This window comes from Fukomys damarensis, unplaced genomic scaffold (assembly GCF_012274545.1).
Source record: "Fukomys damarensis isolate Sample0158 unplaced genomic scaffold, DMR_v1.0_HiC HiC_scaffold_5, whole genome shotgun sequence".
In the NCBI taxonomy this organism is placed as follows: domain Eukaryota; kingdom Metazoa; phylum Chordata; class Mammalia; order Rodentia; family Bathyergidae; genus Fukomys; species Fukomys damarensis.
Genome location: NW_022900917.1, coordinates 31,861,583 through 31,876,525, shown reverse-complemented (window position 1 = coordinate 31,876,525; position 14,943 = coordinate 31,861,583). Strand labels below are relative to the sequence as shown.

General features: G+C 44.6%; 1 protein-coding gene across 2 annotated transcripts in view; it reads right to left on the bottom strand.

The window, feature by feature from the left end:
• Znf704 (zinc finger protein 704) overlaps window positions 1–14,943 on the bottom strand; it is a 145,032-nt gene that overhangs the window by 35,351 nt on the left and 94,738 nt on the right. Inside the window, exons 4-5 of one of the 2 annotated variants that reach the window (XM_010636244.3) lie at window positions 12,691–12,923; window positions 7,450–7,497 (exon numbers count right to left, since the gene is read on the bottom strand). In XM_010636244.3, the coding sequence (XP_010634546.1) occupies window positions 7,450–7,497; window positions 12,691–12,923 (281 nt within the window). The remainder of the gene's footprint in view (window positions 1–7,449; window positions 7,498–12,690; window positions 12,924–14,943) is intronic. The other variant, XM_033760434.1, reaches the window with a different exon arrangement.

Here is a 14,943-nt window from a genome sequence, read left to right as displayed (position 1 = left end):
GCTGGGGCAGGAGATTCACAAGTTCAAGCCCAGCCTGGACAGCTTAACAACTTAATAAGACCCTGTCTCCAAAAAAAGGTGCAGGGGGCGGTGCTAGAGACGTAGCTCAGTGTGAAGGCCATGGGTTCAACCACAGTACTCTCCCCAGCCCCAAAGTAGAAAAATCACAAGAGAAGTGGAATGACATTTACAGTTTAGGTTTAAAAGATTATTAGTTACTTTTGGGGGAGAGAGCAAATCACATCACCAGTATGGATGCTTTGGCAGGTTAGAAAGGAGAGTGGCTCAGAATATCTGGGCCCTGAGTGTGAAGGAAAGTGGGCACATTCAGGATGGATTGTGGTAGCAGTCCCAGCAGCTCTTGCTGCTAACTGAACATGAGGAATGACCAAAGGGATGGTACGAAAGAAGACTTCTACGTTTAGGTTTGAAAAAGCGTGTGAATTGTGATTGTTTTCACTATATTAATTTTGAGGTCACTATTATATATAAAAAGGACATAGCAAGCAGGATGCTAGATATATGAGCCTGCAACTCAGGCATGTCAGAACCAGATATGAAAATCTGGAGTCAGGAGCAGGAGCATTTACAGCTTGTGCAATAGAAAATGCAGCAGAGACGATCAGAGTGTCCAGGACACTGGGACACTCAGTGTTTCAGGCTGCAGCCTGAGATGCAGAAAGAAGAGAGAGCAGCAACCAGGATCAACAGATAGAAGAAAGCACTTCGGGAAGGAAGTATGACTCACAGCGCTGAACAAGGACTGGGGAGTGTCCCTTGAATTCAGCATGTGGAGACTACTGGTGACCCATTCAACAGCAGGATTTGTAGCGAGGTAGGGATGAATATCAGGACTGCAGAATAAGTGGAATTTTAAGGTTAGGGAGAAAGTAAGTGTCAACTTTCTCAAGAAATTTTGCTGGCCTATGCGCAGTCAGAAGAAGGTCTATGGACATGAAGGGCACTAAAATGGGTTTTTTCCACGGATGGGAAGGATTGCAAAGACAAGAAGCTGATGGTGCCTTCCAGGCGTGGGTTCACTGGAGGGTGAATTCCACAGCAGATATCAGAGGTAAGCACTGGCACCTACGGCAGGCAGAAGCACTGCCTTAGACGTGAAGGAACAGTGCCGAGTGGTAAAAGGAGGGGAACTGGCTGGCAGATATGGATGCAGTTAGCTCACCAGTTTGGGACAGGAGAAAAGAAAAGCATCCCTGTTTCTAATATCTCCGTGAGGTAGGAAGTGAGGGGGTGGCCGAGGGCAGAGAGGGAGGCTGTGTGTGAGATTGAGGAGACCAGATAACGATGAAATTGTTGTCTAGTGAGAGTGGGAAAGGAATGGGCAAGACATATGTTATTTCATGGTAAGAAATAAGATTCCAACAAGTTTTGATACTTAGCCAGTGCCATTTGATCCTTCTTACTAGCGAGTCAGACAGTGGCTTTTGTAATTAATATCATGTTATGACACAAGATATAAAGCCAGATTCCTTCCATACCCTAGAGATTTTTAAAGGCCTCAAATTGCTGTTTTAGGAAATGACAATCACAGTTATGCCAAAACAAGTATTGTTTATAAGATTGCTTGTCCCTTGTCTTTGCAATAATATGTCAAACATTCATTTTTAAAACTGCTAAGTAGTAGAGCTTGGTCTTGATTACAGAAAAATAAATGTTATAGTGTAACTCCTTTCCTTATCACTCATTCGTTCAGGTAGAGGTATCAATGCCTAAAATACAATGAAGTTGTATGACTAATATTTTTCTGCAATCAGTGAACTAGTGATATACCCCGTGTTCTCTTCTCCAATTCCTGGGATAAGCACCAACTGCAACTATTTATCCCTCCTCTATTACACATGCACTTCTTTTGGGTTCCCTGATAGGGTCTCTAAAAACATTTGTTGGCTAAAGATTTGTAGCTCACACCCCCCACACCCTGCCCAGTTTACTGGCAGGCTGTGGCAGAGACCTAAGTCCTGGTCTGTGAAGCTGCAGGTCCCCGATTGAGATATTATCACAGCTGAGGACAGTGTGGCTCCAAATGAATTCCTTCCCTGGCATTTTGGCCTCACTCACTGACCTTATGAGTTACTGGTTCGTTATGACCCAGCCCTGGTCTCCCTTTGTTCCTTCTGCAAGAATGCATTACCCTTCTTTTACCAGTCTTGCCTGTGATAACTGCTATCACTAGATGTCTCACATACACCCGGCCCTGTTTCTTCCCATGCTTGTAATCAATAAATACAGGGGGTCTTGGGTGCCTGGTGTCTCAGCTCAGACAATCCCAGATTCCTGCTTTCTCTCTTTTCTTTCCCCCCTGCTTTGGGTTTAAGCTTGTTTCCATGTCTTTCTTTCACCTTGTGTCAAATTGCCTTGCAGGAGATCAAGACTCTTGGCTGGGGCCTCAATAAAGATTAAGTAGTGTTTTAGCATAGCAAACTCTCTGAGACAAGGAACTCTGACTTCTTGCCCAACCCCCTCAGCGTTTAAAAAAGTACCTTGCTTAATAGCTATCTGTTGTGTACAATCTCAAGAAATTGTGTTTTGGGCCCACAAAGATGAGATACATTTGTGACATCTTAACTTGCTTAGCATTTTGTGAAGTTCACATTGTAAATGATCTACGTGCAAAGAATATTTGCCAAAAGGTTACTGGTCTGAAGAATTTAAGATCTCTCAACACAGTTAATACTGCTCACCTTACCTAGCTGAAAATGAACTTCACTGGGATGCCTCTGCTCATGCCTTGTGTGTTGAGGGTTGGATTATAGACAACATTCTTTTTAATGTAGCATAATTTGCTCTTCAATGTTACACTCCCTGCACTGTCAGCTATATGAGGAAGGCCTAAGTCTACCAGATGAGAAGAGAAAATATATTACAGGAAAAAAATGCTGTTTAACTTATAATTACTTGTGTCATTAACACAGCATGGCATTCTAGAGCTATAGCTAGAGCAAACTCCTGCTGATTTGCAAGGCTTATGCAAATGTGAACTCAGAAACATAATTACATAGAGTAGAAAGACCCTGCACAGTTTTGGGAGAGAGGCACTCCCAAAACCCTTCCAGAGGGGTAGCTCTGCTTTCTCCTCTACCTCTTCCTTACCTCTTCCTTTTGAACAACTCACATTTATCACCCGAATCTGTCAGAGGTTAGTTTACTCACATGCAGTACGTCATCTCTAAATCTGGAGGGAAGAACAAATTAAAAGCTTCAGAACTGCCTATAACTCTGACCCTCACTTTTTAGGGATACAGCCAAAGAAAATAACTCAAAATGCCTGCATATATATATAGTCTAACAAAAACGTGTACACATTTCAGTAGTTTGTCTTAGTAATAAATGTCTGAAAGCTAATGGCCACCACTTGGAGCACCTCTTGTAACTGTAGAGGCCAAAGTTAATTTTTATTATTCTCATGATGTCTCAATAAAATTAGTTTTAAAGTATTTATACAAGTTTTTCCTTTCCTAATGTATGCATTCTTTGGTGGTTCCCCCCCATTTATAAATAAATAAATGTTCATTACACTGATTTTTCGTCTTGAGAAAAATTAGAAGTAGCCTTAAGGTGGGCAATGGGGGGTTGGTTAAATTAATTTCACATAACTGAATATTAAGCAATCTCAATGAAGTTGTAAGTAAAGCTTCTTGGATGTGAAAAGTTGTCACCCATCAAGGGAATCGCTGGTCTGCTCAATTCAACCCTGGAGGCCCTCTGCTCCTTTGTGCACCCTGCCCAGAGTCCCAGGAAGCTGATCTTGATGTACGTCAGCCAAAGGGCCCACAGGGTTCTTGTTGGACGAAGTCAATAGGGCCCACCAGACGGATGCAGGGAGGCACAAGAGACGGGAACGGGAGGTTCCCACCCCCTCACTCCCTCTCCGCCCGGCTGCAGCTGCGTGTGGTGACTACATTTCTCTTACCAAACCTGCCACTTCTCTCCCCCAGCTGAATTTCTAGAGTTCTTGTAATCCTCTGGGTTCTGGAAACCTCTCTTGGCTCTATGGGCTTAGGAGTGGTAATGGCTGTGCCTGGCTGCTCCCCAAGGTCCCAGACCACTTTCGTACGGGTCTTCACCGGACTTCTCCCAGTACTCTGGGCGTGCCCGGGTCTAACTGATACAAGGGAAAGCGGGTTACAGAAAAGCATGAATAGCATTATTTTGGAGAGGGAATAAATAATAAAGTAAAATGAGGGGACTATTGGGTGGGGACATCTTATTTTTATGTTAACTTCTGACTTAAAAAATTGTCCTGTTTTCAATTTTTAAAACATCATTTAAAAAAATACTGATTTGAATATTTGACTATATTTGATCAAATAATAAAGTGAATGTTTAAATTAAAAATATTACAGTAGAAGACACACTACCATTAATTCTTTCCAAATCCTCTCCCTCACTTTGAACACACTTAGCCATCATTTCTGTCAGTTTCTGAAGCAGTTCTAGAAGTCCACTTCCGTCTCTTTAGTTGTGCTGTCATGGCTGCCTCAAGGTCCTGAATTGATTCAAAACGTTTCCCTTTTATGGTCATTTTGAATTTGGGGAAGGAACCCTAAGTCACACAGTGTCAGACCCAGTGAGTGAGGCGGGTGAGGACACACTGGAATGTATTTATTTGATGAAACTTGTCATAAACATTTTAGATCAATTCAGGATATCCTTGAGGCTGCCAACAAGAGACACTCACAGTAGAGAAATTCCAGAACTGCTTCAGAAATGGGCAAGAACCATGAGACAAGTGGGTGTGGAGCCACGGGGAGTATTTTCAGAGCGATGAATGGCAGTGTGTCTTTTACTGTAATAAACATTTTATTTAAATATTCATGGTATTTGATCACATCTCGTGATTGGGAAGAACAAAGCATACTAGTGTGATTTCTCAACTTGAATGAAATAAAGTGGCTTCTCTTTATGTAAGTCAAGGGTGTTCTTCCTTCAAGGCATGAAGCTCCTTAAACAGCAGTGGAGCACTTTTCAAAGTCCCCTCACTACACCTAGGTGAAACCAATCCTTTGTCTACAAACAGACTACTCGCTGTTACACTGCAGCATGCCACGGGAGGAGGGGAACAGCAAAAATAGCTAAATAAACACCGCCCAGATCGGTGCGCGGGTCCAAGCTCACCCAAGGAAGCCAAAGCAAGCACGGCTGCTGGCAGAGTCACAGCGGCCAAGTATGAACGGCTCATCTGTGCTCCAAGCCTGGCTGCTCCTCGTGGCTCCAACAGATGTTCTCAGAGCTGGAACGTCCACACACGCAGGGAGCAACAGCTGAAAATTCACCCGAATGGAAAGCACTTCTGCGCAACACTAAGACAAAGTCAGCTGAAGTCGAGCAGCATGGCCCCCTTTACGCTAAGCAGCTGAGAGCACCGAGGAAGGGGAGATGGGCCACCGCCGCCTGGGAACCACTATGTGCCTGGTCTATGCTCGAATCTTCCACACGTCACCTTATTTAACAGTCACAACCCCACAAGGCAACAGAAAACACTCCTGGAGACTCACACGTGCCTGATGCGAGAGGCGCAGAAGCTCGCAGACCAGCTATTTGAAGCCTCCAATCCTGGTGCCCTGGCTGTGACAGTTACAGAGAATTTCCTAGAAAGTTCTTACTTTGCAGCACCGGGGCTGTCTTAGAGGCTGAGTGAGTGGTCCTGAAAGCTAAGATCTTTGAACAAAATCTCCCAGATCTTTTCTCTACTTGTCCTTCTACTGGCCAGTCAGCCTCAATCCTATTTCTTTTTTGTTTGTTTGTTTGAGACAGTGTCTTACTATGTAGTTCAGGCTGTCTTTAAACTCACTATGTAGCCCAGGCTGGCCTAGAACTTGCAGTGATCCTCCTACCTCAGTCTCTCAAGTGCTAGGATTACAGGTGTGCGCCACCATGCACAGCCTCCATCCTATTTTTAAATTACTTCATGCTTGGGATATATGGAATAGCGTCTACTTTCCCGATAGAATCCAGACTGATACACAGGACCAACAAGATGACCGCTGAAGATCCAGAAGGAGAAACGTGCATTGATTTTGAAGTATCATGTGGCACGGTTAGCGATAAGGTCAATGACAGCTACTGCTACTATTCCAGAAGGTTCAGGAACATCACTTTACCACACAAGCAGCCTGGTGTTACTATCAGATTGCCTTTTGGAGGCAACTGAGACCTCCAGGTATGTATTTCTAGCACGAGATAGCGTGTGTGTGTGTGTGTGTGTGTGTGTGTGTGCGCGCACTTTGGTGTGGAGGGTGGAGGCTTCTATATCTGAGTTTCTGCAGAGCGGACCAGCATCCCAAGGGATGGAGAGGGCCCACTTACTGTGCACATTACACATACTTCTGACCTGACTCGTAGGGACCTGTCCTCTCGCCAGGGTCTCCAATTGCTCTTTCGTGGTTCAGACTTCCATGCAGAACCTTAGCCCCCCAAAAGACTGACAAATGTACCCTGGTATTTAAAAGTTAGTAACTACCCAGAAGCTGGTGTGGGTTTCAGCTCTTCCTTATTTGGGAAAGCAGCCTTATACATATCACTTTCCCTCTGTGAGTTTTCCCCTTTTACTTGTAAAATAAAAGGAGTAAATGAGATGACTAGTTTTGGATGTTGAAGGTGTGCGAAGTTAATGGAAAGAACGAATGCAAATGTACCAAACATTTCCCATGCACTATTGATTGCTGCTGTGGTGATGAGTAAGTAAAAAATGATCAAAGAAGAGTTCTGTAGGGGCTGGGGATTTAGCTCAGTGGTTCTACTGCCTGCCTTGCAAGTGCAAGGCCCTGAGTTCGATGCCTGGTACAAAAAAAAAAAAAAAAAAAAGTTCTGTAAATGGAAAAACACAGAATGTGTTCTTTTGTTTCTGCCTTTTCCCCCACTGTGTAATGCTTGTTAGATTGTTTGCTGTTTCTCGGACCAGCAGTTTGCCCCCTTACTGTAGTGTGGCACTCCACTGTATGAATACACTGCGATTTCCTTATCCATGTGTCTGCTAATGGACATTTGGGGTGTTTCCAGTTCAGGGTGATAATGAATAAAGCTGCTATGAACATTTGTCTACAAATCTTTTTTGCAGACATGTTTTCTTATCTCTTAGGTAAATACATACCCAAGAGTGGAATTGCTGGGTCACATGGTAAGTGTATATTTAACTTTGTCAGAAACAGCCAAGCTGCTTTACAAAGTAGTGATACCATTTTACATTTCTACCGGCAATAAATGAGAGTTCCTGCTTCCTACACTTGGTATTTTGTACCCCAAACAGATACACTGTATGATTTCATTTACATGAAGTTCTTCAACCCGTGACATTAATCTGTAGTGACAGAGGACAGATCAGTTGGTGGCTAGAGGTACGCTTGGCTGCCAAAAGGTGCACAGAGAGAGGTGGCCTTTGTCAGAGCGGTGGTTATTCAGGTAGAGGTAGAGGCATCAGTCAAAACTCACCGAACTGCGTGCTAAAGATGGGCTCATTTCATCTTGTGAAAGTGATACCTAAGGAAGACGGATGCACAATGATTTCTGTAATGACAAATGAATTTCTGAACAATAGGAATCCCTAGTTATTCTCTATTTTCTCAATCGGCTGTAGACATACGCCTCTCCTTGGGGTACCTGCTCATTTCCAGATGCATCTGGGTAGTCCTTTACTATGGAGAAAGGTTGAGACCGGACTAGATGATGTCCAAAGTCCTTGCAACTCCAATGCCCCAATCCTACACACTGTGTGGCTGGTTATTCTAAGGCCCTGTCACTGAACTGCCTCGATCCCCACTTCTTTGCTCTCTCCATGGGGCGTCAGCTCTCCTGCCCTGGCTGATGGTGGTGTCACCCAGAGAAATCTCAGCTGACCCAGAGCTGCTTGACCGAGCTCCGCCTTCCCCAGCACTTTGACAGTTGGTCTATTTCTGGAGCAGCGATCCTTACAGGACGCACTCTTCACTCAAAATTATAGGTCAGGAATTAGCTCAGCGGACAGACTGGCAACATACTTGTGCATGAGGGCTTTATGGGTTTTTCTTTTTGTAGCAGTCATCCACAATTCAGTGATTCACTGCTGTTTGGTTCCGACAGATAGAAAACGCACAGCACAGCAAAGCACGAGTCCATTGTTGACACCCTGCAGCTATTACCAGAGCACCGTGTTAACCCAGCACTTCCTACTCTGACTGGAGATTCGCCCCAGTGCAAGGGGGAACTTGTTCATGGTCACGACTCCTGGGAAGGAGATGAGACTGACGAAGGCTCATACTGCTGATGCTCTGAATCGCAGGGTCCTGAGTCAGGTTTCCATGTAGACCTGCAAATCCTGTCTCCAAGGTTGCTGCTCTCACTTAGCACGCGTTGGGGAGGGGCTCTCAGGTAGTCGATGTGGGATTAGGACGGAGGATTTCCCATTCCACCAGGTGTCAAATGGGAAAAAGGCAACCACAGTCACAGTGGCTGATGTCTACAGCTCTTCCCATAATCTTCACAGCAGCCCCATTGATAACGGTGCCAACATTCTGTGCGGTTTAGAGATGAGGAAGCTGAGCCCAAGAGGTCAGGTGATTTGCTTAAGGTCACGTAAATATTTGAGCTGGCATACCAATTTCACAGTGCACAGAACCTGGGATCTAACGAAATAGGGAACGTGGCATGGCAAAGAACACATGAATAATCACTCATCAGCACTTCTGGTGTTCCGGAGGTCCAGTGGAATGGACAGTTAACTCTTGGTCTTCCATGGCGTATGTTTTCTCCCGGAGCATCTGAGAATTTAGGGCCACTGCATCACCTTGTGGTCAGAACAGGGACTGCACCTCCCTAAAGTCCGAATTCCTGGCTTCTGCCAGTTTTCTCTGTGTGCCGAAGTTGTGTGTCCTTCTGGAATCACAATGGAAAAATTCTGCCAGAACTGGCCTCGACACACGTGACTGGCTGACCTGTGGAGCCAGGAGGGAGCAGCCTTCGTTTCCCGTCACGCATTCTCACCCACCCGGGCTGCAGGCCTATCTTGTGAGGGACAGATGCTTCCTGCAGCTCAGCTCCCAAGTAGGCTGCTTGATTCCCCTCTCTACCCTCAAAAAAAATTTTTTTTGCTGAGTTTTCTGCACCCCGCTCCCATTTTGCATTGTAATGTTGGCTGTGGCTGTGTCTCATTATTTTCCCTCTGTTATTCTCCTCTTTGGACAGAGGGAAATGTGGATTCTTTGAATTAATTTGCTTCAAAATTCGTTTTCGTTTTTTTAGCTAAGCCAATATTGTTCTCACTACATTATAAAAGCTACACAACCTCGGACAATTCCCATAATCTCAGTGAACTTCTGGAAAACAGGATAAGGGTATACCAAAGGTTTGGGGTGATGAAATGAAATGCTGCAGTTAAAAGCATTTCCCCTATAACTAAACACGCAAAATACAGTGATTATCAGGAAATATTTCTTCCTCACCACCCATATAAGAGATAATGTTTTGGGCTGGGGATTTAGCTCAGTGGTTCCACCGCCTGCCTTGCAAGCCCAAGGTCCCGAGTTTGATCACGGGTACCAAAACAACACCACCAAAGAGATAATGCCTTGTCTGCAAGATGCAGCTCACTCTCCTGACTTCTTTGCACAAGTGGAACACAGATCTGCAGGAGAGGTGGTAGTGAGCATTTGTTTGTGGGGAGAGGAGAAGACAGCACATGCAGGCACAGGAGTGCTTCCACCCACCTGGTTCAGAAGACCTAAAATACCCATTAAAATGTTGTTACAGTCATGAAATAGGAAGAAAAGGGCTAAAGGCGCAGGGGAAGTGGGAAGGGTAGGGGAAAGGAAACAAGGGACAAGAAAAAATATGAGAAAAGGAAAAAATGGAAACAAAGTGTAAACAGGGGAAGGTGGAGGGGGTGAAGGGAGGGCAGGGGTGTGGGGAAAAATGAGAACCAAGATCTGTCGTGTAAAGGTGCAAGATCCCAGTGATGAATGTAACTGTACTGTATCCCTAAAATGGACCAATAAACTCAATGAGATTAAAACAATGTTGTTACTTCTAGTACACAGGATCACATTTAACCTTTGTGATTGTCCTAAGAGGTGAGGGAGAGGCTGATGGTCAAAAAGGTGAAATCCTCCCCACTTCCTCTCTCCTCTTTTCACACTGGGTATTGAGCCAGTACTTTCAAACTGTACTCCATCCCCAGCTCTTTTTTGTTTTATTTTTCTTTTTTAAACTTTGATAAGGGTCTAAGTTGCTAAGTTGCCCAGGCTGACTTCACACTTGCAACCTTGCTGCCTCATCCTCCCAGAGTGCTTCAATTACAGGTGTCCACAGCTACACCTGGCTATGACATGATTTCTTGCATCCTGAGGATCACAGAGTTGAGTTTAGAATATGGATGTTTTGATTTCTGATCAGGGCACCTTCATTTATCATATATTATCATCTCTTTAGAACACAGGGCTTCCAAACCTTTTTGACAATAGGCCTCCACAAGAGACACATTTTGCACAGTATACATAAATATACAACTGAAATGAAAACATCAAGAGACAATGCTTACCCTTAAGTGCAGTACATTCTATTCTGTCCTATTAATTAAACAGCACTGTTCATTAAATTGATTCACAACACAAGAATGGATTAAGATTTGCAGTTTGGAAGAACATGATCTAGAAAGTTCTCAATCTCCATAAGACGCACTATCATTACAATTAGTCTGGTTTAGTGCATGGATACCATGTGTCTAAGAGAACGAATATGAAAATAAGACAAACTCAGAAAGCTCCACCAGCTAGAAAATATTCTCTAGTGCAGGCAAATTAACTCTTACAAATCTTTTAACACGACTTAAAATCTCTTAAGTAACTAATAGAGTTACCGCGTTCTACCCCATCTTGGAGACAGTGTGCATCGCTCACAATGATGACCGCTTCTTTACACATCAATCTACCCACTCCGGTTTCATCATTTAAGGCTTGGGGCTATTCCTTATTCTCAGAGCATTAAGCGTTTTGTCTGGCAGGTGCTTAGTAAGTATTGGGTTACTAGATAAATAAAAAAAGAGAATAGCAACAGTTCTATTTTATTTATTCAGGGTAGTTTTAAGTTCAAAGGACCAAAGTGATAATGTATGTAAAATCTGTACAATACTCAGTGGCTCTGGGCTTCACCCTGCCAGTGCCACCCTGGGAAATGCATGTCTGAACTGGGGGAGAAGTCACGAAGACGGTTCTAGCTTCTATGCAGGGTTCTAGCTTGCTCATCATGCACACCTACTCCCCAGCACCTTGCTGAGTCAGCCTGTCCCCTCACCTGAGGTCATTCTGTAGGATGCTTTTTTTCCTTTTCCTTTGGTGACCCATTCCCTACCTTCACTGAAGCCTGAAGCCATTCAATACAAGTCTGACCAATGTGACCTAACCGCGATGCAAGACTATGAGCTTTGCTCCACAGCCGCATGAGATTAAGTTCACATGAGGCTTCCACCTCGAAATCACTGGTGGTTTGCTGTGCTGCGTGGCCTCACCACACTGCTGGACCCACTGGGGAGAGTCAGAACTATACATTCACACAACACAACGGAGAAACCGGGGCAGCCGCAAGCCGAGAGGAGACTTCAGGTCCAGCGTGCTGGCCTGCTGCAGGAACACACCCATGCGAGGGCCAGCGCCCATCCTGACTGGTCAGGCAAGGTCCAGGGTCCTCAGGACTCACAGGATGTCAGAGCAATGCCGCCAGCCTGATGGACACAACTCTTTAGCTGCCTCTGGGAAGGATAAGAGGCTGCACTAATGCCCTGTCCTCCAGGCAAGAACAAACCGGCTTACGGTTATTCACATGAGCGGACCTGAGAACGGCAGCTGTACCACCTCCACTGCTGTACACGCTGGGCAATGCTCAGAGGGGCGAGGGGGAAGAGGTGAGATCAATGCCCTAACTTGATCTTCCTTCCCAAAACAAGTTAGGGAGAAAAAGGTTGCACTGCACCCTGCAAGGCTTGGCTTTGAATATTTCCAAGTCATGAATAGTGACACTGCCAATACAAAAGGTAAAGGCCAGCATATAATCTACAGTTTAATCTTTACACAATAATTTTGACATCCATTTTTCTCTAGATTTAGTGGTACTATTGTTTCATTACAGGGAACAGAAATGCTTTTCTTCTTTCTTTTTATTGAGTTTGCTGTTTAAAAACTGCCAGTGAGGATAAAAAAAATCAAAGTACTTGAAGAGAATGAAAATAATATGAGCCTTTTAGGTTCAGGAAAACGTGGCTTTGGGTGGTGGGGTCAGTTAAATGCACCCTTGATTTCTGTATGATGCGTTCCATACAGGACTGTAGTCAGGACTAAATGAAGTGTAATTAGTGAATTTTAAAAATCAACCAATCTTCCTTTGCAATTTTTAATTTTCTGTACGTAAGTATGTACATATGTTTATGTGTCAGCTTTCATGTATACTTCACAGCTGGCTGTATAAGAATGAGATACAAAATATTTCCCAATAACCCTTCAGAGCTGATTGAAGCAGATAAGAGAAAAACATACTATTTTACATATAAAAAATTAAGTCTCATTGGGAAGGCCTAGATGGGTAATGTGTTGTGGATGGGGATGAGACTTACCAGTATTTTCATTATTTCTATGTCTTTAATCCAGACAGTTCGGGAACTTCCAGGACTGTTACAGGGATGGGGCACTGGGGCGGCGCGCGCACACCCACCTTTCTCTTCCTGGGAATGGGCTCGTCGAAGAGCAGGTTGCCAGCCTCCGCCTCATCAATGCCGTCATCTGGCTGCGCAGGGCTGCGGAAAGGCTTGAAGCTGTCGGCGGACAGCGGCGGCGACGGCGTGGACGGGTTGGACTGGTCGCTCGGAGCGCTCCAGCTCCAGTAGCCGCTGCTGCTCGTACTGGACGGCACGCACCCGGCCTCCTTCCAGGACCCGCTGAGGCCCTCTGCGTGCACGAAGATACAGCGTCAGGTCCCGCTAGAGGGGCCCCTGCGTCCCACTCAGCACCTTGCAACAGCTGAACAAATGTGTACATTTTTATCCTAGGCACAAGTCCCTCCCCGATCACACTACAGGGCATAAGCATTTCATTTCTTTTAAGCACGCCGCGACAGGGTTTTCTAAGAGCGCTCTACTACTGTGTGTGCTACCGTGCAGGAACAGGTGTGAAGATTGTAACAAGTCGATTCTCTTGGTCAGAAGGTCCAGGGGCTCTGCGGTTACTGACCGCAGGGTTTCTGAGAGCGATGTTATTATTTGCAGTCTTCTCCCAGATGATTTGGTCACTGGGTGTTGTTCTCCCTCCAGATCCTAACTTCAACTTTTAAAAATAGGAACGACTTGATTTTTGGAATATATGTATAAGAACGAAGGATTTGATACTCTAAGAGAAATAATACTTTCAGGATAGTTATCAAAAGCCATTTTCCAAGCTACTTACTACAACAACTAAAGGGCCTACATCCAGCCTTGCTCCTCAGGCAGTCCCAAACACTGGTGCGACCTCCTTCCCACCGAGTAAAGACTACCACCCCCGAACAGACCAGCACCCCGAAGCCACAGAAGTCAAATATCTTGCCAGGTGACTGGTAAGCGACCAGAGACCCTATGACGAGAACTTTTCTTTTCTTTCAGGCAACGCTGAGATCAGTTAAGAATTTATCAGCAATAATTACTGATTAGATTGGTGTTCAGTCTTACCTTTCTACTTGAGGTGGAAAACATTATGGGAAACGTTTGCTAATGTGGAGAGATTTTTGTCTAGTTAGAATGTCTTGGAGGCAGTATCTTTTAATCACTGAAGATTTGCTTTACCTTGATTCCCACATTTAATTAGCATTTGTATAAATTCAACTTTCCTTCTGGATAATTTCTCCTCCATATTTATGTGCATTTGGAATACATTAAAAAGTTATTCTAACTACAAGGAAGAAAAAAGTCCCAAAATACCTCATTAAAAAAATACTGTCAAGGTCTGTGTAATTAACAACGAAGTGAAGGCTAGCATTCATGGGGAAATTTTCTAACTATCTTCCCTAATTATAGATTTCCAGTGTGCTCCTCAACTAGGTGAAACAAAAGTTTAAAGGTGTGAAGCTTTCAATGGAATCAGAAGTTACCCATTCATCACAGTGAGGTCCTGCCAGAATCAAGCGGATGTTTACACAGGCTCAGACCTTACCAGCGCCCAGGGCCTCGTTAGCATCTCCCTCCCTCTGCCCACAGACTGCCCTCCACAGGAGGGGAGCCGCCTCTGAGAAACAAGGAGGCCCTGGTTAGTACCACAGGACTTCCAGCGAGGCCTCATGGGAGGCTGAGGCTGAGGCTGAGGCTGAGGCTGAGGCCAAGGCCATGCGAGCTGTTCCCTAGTGGGAAAATCTCTGTCTGCAGGCCCGGGAGGCTTACACGACCTTGGCATGCGGTGATACAACAGAATCAACTGTGTGAGGCTAGCAAGGTGATCGCGTTACAGAGGAGGACATGACTTTACTTTGAGAATCATCGCTGCACAGCAGCGTCAAAAGTGGATTCGCCTCCCAATTTGTGAATGGTGTTTCTTGAGACACTATTTACTCTGAAGAACAAAGTGAAATATAAAAATGAAATTTCCAGGAAAAAGTTAGGACTGATTTGTAGCAGTTCTTTGGGTACAGCGCCTGCTTATCTTATATAAGTAGTCCCCAAGTGTGCAGAGAGGTGCTGCAGGCCCCTGCTCTCGGCAGCCCCTCCTGAGGGAAGAAGCCTTGTCAGGCATGGAAAGGGATCACGACAGTTTCTACGATGCACCGGTGTAAGTCATTTTACCCCTGAAATATGAATACTTCGTTGTCATAACTGCTTTCGGTATTTAAAAATTTGTTTCCTATTGTAGACGAAAGGAGGTATTAGACAATTTGGGGTTATTAGTTGAGTAGTTATTTTTTTTTAAACCAGAAATGAATACTGAATTACTCTATTACTATGCA